This window comes from Haemorhous mexicanus, chromosome 2, assembly GCF_027477595.1.
Source record: "Haemorhous mexicanus isolate bHaeMex1 chromosome 2, bHaeMex1.pri, whole genome shotgun sequence".
In the NCBI taxonomy this organism is placed as follows: domain Eukaryota; kingdom Metazoa; phylum Chordata; class Aves; order Passeriformes; family Fringillidae; genus Haemorhous; species Haemorhous mexicanus.
The window spans coordinates 73,369,604-73,376,376 of NC_082342.1; the positions used below are offsets into that span (position 1 = coordinate 73,369,604).

General features: G+C 44.1%; 1 protein-coding gene across 6 annotated transcripts in view; it reads right to left on the reverse strand.

The window, feature by feature from the left end:
- Window positions 1-5,998, reverse strand: part of RBM26 (RNA binding motif protein 26) — a 48,945-nt gene extending 42,947 nt beyond the window's left edge. For 2 of the 6 annotated variants that reach the window (XM_059839201.1, XM_059839196.1), the window contains exon 1: window positions 5,595-5,998. In XM_059839201.1, coding sequence (XP_059695184.1) covers window positions 5,595-5,665 — 71 coding nt within the window. In that variant the 5' untranslated portion in view covers window positions 5,666-5,998. The remainder of the gene's footprint in view (window positions 1-5,594) is intronic. The other 4 variants (XM_059839197.1, XM_059839202.1, XM_059839199.1 and 1 more) reach the window with 3 other exon arrangements.
- Window positions 5,999-6,773: the final 775 nt, after the last annotated feature.

Here is a 6,773-nt window from a genome sequence, read left to right on the forward strand (position 1 = left end):
GTTCTGAGAACCCACTTTGACTTTTTTAATCACCAGGCAACTACAGACTTTAGCATTAAATGAGATATGCAGCATATGTGGAATAGATATTAAAGGTGTTTGCAAAAACATATTAGTCATGTAGATCTATGTTCAAAAGCCCTTAATAACACATAGCTTATGCTGTATGCACACACTACTTTTTTAAGATGTAAAGGAACTACACAAGGGGATTTTTTTCTTCAGTTTTAAAATTAATGTACAAACCAAAAAGATGCTGCAAATCCTGAAACTAGTTCCCAGACAAATTTAAACTACCACAACACAGTGAAACCTCAGAAGCACGTCTGTAGTCCTCCAGGCAACAAATGGTGCTGCTGTAGAGGAAATGACGTGTAGGTGCATGCTATTTGCCGTGCTCTGATCCTGAGAGTTAATAACCTAAATTTCAGAGTCTAGTTTTGTTGCCTGAAGACCGACTGCTAAAATACTGCTCAGTTCTTGACATTAACCAAGGTGGACACGGCTGTGTTTGAAGGATGAGAGAAATGCTTTCTACTTGCAGGGCTGAGTGGGTGCAGAAAGATGTACATGGCCTACTGCACAGTGCAGCCAGCTTAATTCAGGCAGTTGCCTGAATTAACCACTCTGTTGTTAAAATAAAAAAAAAAAAATCTATAAAAAGCTATGGTGCAAAGTAATACGGTGCAAACTTACTTCAGTAAGTAAAATGAATGACAAACTCATTCATTTTAGATCCAACTTTTATCCTGAGACACTATCGTGGCTGAGAAGGACTACTCTTATGATACTCACTTTAATTACCTCTCTAACAGTACTTAAAGCAATAGAAACACATTGAGGAATGCTGCAGCCTCCAAAGCTGCTATTCAAACTAATGATGCCATTAAATCAGTTCTAAATTATTCTGATACCCAGATCTGACATGTTCATACAGCTGCAACCAGTAATTGGCAGCCTAGAATACCACCCCTAGATTCAAGACAGCTCTCATGAGGTAGAACAGCTGTCAGCCTGCTGGCTCTCCAACACCCGTTCCATGCAGAAAACAAAACTCATCACAGTGTCTCTGTGACTTGCAATGGGGGTTTCACTTCACTGCTGATATTCACTGCAAGAACTAAAAAGGTTTCCTGTATTTTTCTCCTTTTTATTTTCTGCTTTCAATTATACCTAATAATACCAATCTTTTAATACTAACATAATATTTTTACTCAGAAGCTTAGCAGTATCAGTACTCTAAGCCAGGAACCTTGATTTCTCAAACACAGTAGCTCTCTGTCAGTAAGGTGAACAAACTATCAAGTTCCATAGCAGATGTAGAAAATTAACTAGTGTTAAAAACTACATACCACTGATGTGCATTTGTGCTTTATTTATCTTAGTTAGAAATAGCTTCACACAAGGTGTTAACTAAGTAAGTGAAATGAAGAGAAATGCTTATTGCTTCTGAACTTCTTAGGAAGTTTCATGGAAAATCAGAGAAATCTCATGGTAGGATGGTGTGTCACATTAAATAAATGACAAGGTTTTTCATTTTAACTTATTTCTATGCTTTCAATGTCCTGGCTTATTAGCATATTACTTACACCACTGTTAAACCTTTTTTATTTGCTACATTTTCTCAGTAACCTGTGAAGCCAAAAAAAAAAAAAAAAAAAGAGCTGAAAAGCTTGACAAACACAGAACAGTGAGAGCATAACACGAGAGGACACAGATCACTTGCCAAAAAATACTCTAATGATAAATATACTCAAAATATTCTTTAAACAATTTTCATTTTATTCCATCTGATGCAAGTCATTACAACACCACACTCATTTACAGAATTCACCAATGAAAAATACCTTTCCATTTCAATGAGGTATGCCTAAATACTGCATAAATGTTGTTGTAGGAATTTCATCTTTTTTTTCAAGTTTGATTTAGCACAGGAACAAACCTTCACAAAAATATAAATACAATGAAGAGGAAAAAAATTAGATATAGGAGCCTTAATCAAATTAAAAGCAAAATTCAGCAGGCCACAAATATTTCAATTTAATTTATTTACACAAAGTAATTAAAACCAAGGAAACTTTCCAGTGTAGAGAATCAGGGCAAAGGGGAGAACATTACAATGTCTTAAAAGCGAAACTGTGAGTGTAGCATTAGTACAAAAGATATTTTTTTCACAAGTAAAGATTCAAACAAATTCAAGAAAAAAAAAATTAAAGAAATCCCTACTTGGAACTTTGCCAAGGCACATCCTGATGTTCCAGCAAGGACTATATACACAGTTTATAGAGTATCTGGAATGGACTTGCAGGAAAGAAACTCATCACGATTGACAGGCTCAGTGAGTGCCTTGTTAGTACAGAAATCAGAAGTGACAGGCAGACGGTTATATTCCAAGTTTAACATTTTCCAACACTTGATAGAAACCATGCCACGAACAAGAAAGTGTGTAACATGAGAAACTTAGCTCATTACTGTCTGCAAGCAACGAGGATGACTGCTAACAAATGCCTTCTTTACAGAGCTGACTGGAGTTGAATATACAAGATAATTCTAGTCAAACACACAGTAGCCACAGCACAAAAAGCCTCTTGCCAGTTTATCTGTACTGGTACTACATTTACATGGCTGTATCTGCAATGACACTGTGTGTATATTTAGCAATTCTGCACGAAGAGTTACTTCCAAAACTACAAAAGCAGCCTCTTCTTGAAGAGCTGTAGAAAGCTTTTACAGACCTATTACCCCTAAACGGAGCTGGACTGTGCAAAGGCTAAAGCATGGCAGCATTTGCAATTTCTGCCTCACTGCAACAAGACAAAACTCACATAAGGCCTTTTTGTATGGATGATCACCAAGGCTCTGCCAAAGGCATTAGAATAGTCCAAAACAAACAAACAAACTCAACAACCTACCACTAACAAAATTCCAAATCTTAAATCCTCCACCATTTCTCCCCTTCAAACATTCTTGTCTATGAACAGTGTTTCCCAGAGACTCCATGTGAAAGCAGTCCAATAACCATAACTTGTCCAGTCTATATAATTACATAACGCACTTGCTTCATTATATTAAGAAGTCAGCATTTTTAGAACTGCTTAAAGATAAAATGAGAGAATTTTTGTGGCTATTGTGATACTTTAATTCTGAAACATTATGTTGTAGAAGTACAGGCATTATGGCCTTTGGAACAAGTTATACATCCTGATTAAAAAAGGCTAGCTCCTTGGAAAAGGCAACTTGGAAAGTGCAGCATGTTCTAACTATTCAGCTCTAGGTAACTAGCACATAAATACAGATCTAGACATGTTTGTATAAAATTTATTGATGGTTCTTCTTAAATGCACTTCTCCCCTTAAAACCACCAAGACACCACCTGCATAATGACCTAATACCGTGGTGTCTTTCCTGGTGTAGTTAGGAGGATACGCCATGTATCTTGCAGCTAAAGGTCACTTTAGCTGCAAGATACATGGCTCTTTGCAGAAAGAGCCACTACATAACACTTGGCACTTTTGTTTCATTAACAGGAAAAGACAAGTCAAAAATCATTTCTGGGCTACAGCAACACCTTCAGAGGATCAGCAGTTAGCACTTCACCGTACTAGCAGTGCAACAGTTACTTCTTTAGAAGTAGCTCCACACTGAAATTTTCACACAGTCAGAAGCTCCAGCTGGTAGTCACACATTTCAGATAGCTGACACCAAAACCACCTCCAGGAGTATTTGTCTGCCAGGAAAGGACAATACAACTCCACCAAATCTAACATCTATTCAACAATGCAGTTATACAGGACACTGCAGAAAACTGAATGACAATCACTGCTGGTTTGTTTCCTCCCAAAGCTAAAAATGCCAGGAACTCATCATCCTTCAGACCAGCATCTCCCTAGCTCTCCTCAGTTTTCCAAAACGACAACCACACTTGATCTGCTCACACACTACATTTAACCTAACAAATACATGCTGGTCCTCTTAGTGGAAAAAACCCAAAAAATTGCACTGATCATCAAAGCTGAAAATCTCAATTTTACCCTTTAACTGCTGACTACTGCTAAGAGAGCTCACTGTTTAATATTCAAACAAAGAAATGCAGACCAACTTTAGTCTGTCCCAAGCCTCTTAACAAGCACATTCTAAAATACTGACATCAAACTGCTGATTGCCATTAACAAAATACTGATACAAGAAAGCACCCAGAAACTAATAGTGAGCATTATGCAGCAGAGGACTAGGGAAGTCTATAACCCCAGAACACAACATATTGCATTATACCAGCCCAAGATAAAAAGTAATTCACATTCCCCAAACTACAGCTTTACAAGATGATGTCCTCCCCCCCCCCCAATAAAAAATCTTAAACGTCAAACCTTTTATAACAAAGACACTCAGTGTAATTTGCTGCAGGCATAATTCAAAAACCACTGAAAGTAAACTCAGTTCATCTATTTCAGTGTGGTCTGGATTAGACCCTATGGAATAAAGGAGAACCACCACCTCCTTCCCACCGCCTCAAAAAAAAGCCACAAACAAACAAAAGAACAACCCAAGTGAAGTTCTCCTAAAAATGTCACAGCATTTTATAACTTTTTTGAGTTATTTCAGCATAAACCTTACAAACTGTATCTGTACATACAAACAACTAATGGTTATGGAAGCAGTAAAGCAAATTTTGCTCCCCCATCTGAACTCGTCAAGAGTAAAAGCTACAGTGGGCAAACACCTCAGCACAAAAGTTAACACCAGACTGAATTCAGGAGTTCTAGTTCATTTAACTCAAATCAAACTCCAGCAAATTTAATTCAGACATGTTAAAATAGTGTTTCAGAATGACAAAAAAAGGGCATGCTTTCATCTGTAAACACCATACTTCCAGAACATACACCTTTAAAGCTAAGTTCACACTTCAGTTCCACTAAAATACCATTCAGAGAAGGAAGACGCATTTGCAGAAGGGCCCCACTTACTCACACAAATGTTATCCTTAGAGGGCATGCACGTATTCACAAACAAGCAAATTATTCTCTGGGGCTCCTACTCCCAAGTCCTCTACTGATGCAGTTTTTATTTGGGGGAAGGGAAACCAGAGAGCGTCAAATACTCCAAATAACCAAGAATGATGTGCGACAAGTCTGTAGCAAACGCTATTGGGAAGATCCCGCTGGACGTCCCAGTGGCACCTGAGCTCTCTCGGAGAAGGTCCCTGCACAGGGCGGCGGGCCGTGCTCATTACCGAGGCCGCTGCGGCTGAGCGCGGGGCACAGCCAGCTTCACACGCACACACAGCGTCTCCCGCTCTCCCTGGGCTACAAAGGGAGGAGGAACGCGGTCGCTAGGGGGGGAAAGCTGCATCCTCTGGAGGGAGATGGTCCTACCTCCCGGCCGAGGACGACGACGGGAGAGCGGGAGAGCGCAAGAACGACGCAGCCCCTCACACACGGCGGCCGGGGAAGAAGGGTGCTGAGAGGGCATCTCCCGGGATGCCCTCCCAGGACTCGCCGGCACCGCGTTTCCCGCCCCTGTGGATCCCCATCTTCTACAAGGAGAAGGTTTATTTCGAGGGGGCGAGAGGGCGAAGAAGGGTCGCGGTTACTCACATGGGCTCCAAGGTTTTGCTGAGCCAGGATTTCAGCGCCTCGAAGTTTTCTATGATCATTTTAACCACCATCCAGAGCGGCCCGGGCCCCCCGCCTCCCCGCCAGCAGCAACAGCAGCAGCAGCAGCCCCGGCGGCGGGGTCCGCGCCGCCCGCCGGCCGGCACCCCGGCTCCCGCCGCGCCTCCCCGCACTCTCCGCCGCCTCCCGGTTCAGCAGAAGCCGCCCGGCACGGGCCGGAGGCCCAGCGACACGGAGGGGGCGGAACCAGTCAAGCAGCGGCTGCTTTCCGCGGGCCCCGCTCTCGCCGCTCCTCTGCCGGGGAGCGCGTCCCGGGCGCAGCGCGGCTCCCACGCCCCCCGCCGGAGGGCGGCGCGGCCGAGTGCGGCGGCGGTGCGGGACGGGCGGTGCGGTGCGGGACGGACGGCCCCCCCCGGCCGCCCTGAGCCGCAGCGCCCGACACACCGAGCACCCGAGCGAGCGGGTAAGATGGCGGCGCCCCGCTGTCGCGAGAGCGCAGAGTCTCGCGAGGCCGGGCGGCGCGCGGGGTCTGCCGGGAGGCGGGGCCGGGCGGGGAGGCCGCGCTGCGGGGGCGGGGGAGGGGTATGAGGGGCCGGGGTCGTTTCAGGGTCTACAGGCGTGAGGGTGCCTTGGCTGGACGGAACAGTGCTCTAGGGGCAAAAGAAATAGCATTGTGTATTCCCGACTGGTGTTTGAAATGCGCATGTACCTGTTTTGTTTCTTGGAAACACTGATAGTCTAACCTAATATGATCACAGGACGGGTGAGGTTGGAAGGGTCACCTGGTCCAGCCTCCCTGCGCTGGCAGGGTCACCCTAGAGCACATTGAATAGGATTGCTTCCATATCGTTCTTGAATAAGTCTTTTGAGGGCCACAACCTCTCTGGACAATCTGTTCTTGTTCAGGGTCACCTGCACAATCAAGAAGTTTTTCTCCGATTCAGGTGCTGCAGAGTCAAGAAGTTTTTCCTCAGATTCAAGTGGAACTTCCTGTGCAACAGTTTCTACCTGTTGCCTCTTGTCCTGTTGCTCAGCACCACTGAACAGAGTGTGGCTCCATGGTCTTGGTACCCTCCCTTCTGATAATTATTGATGAGATCCCCTCTCAGTTGTCTCTTCTTGAGGTTGAACAGGCCCAGCTCCCTCAGCCTTTCCTTGTAA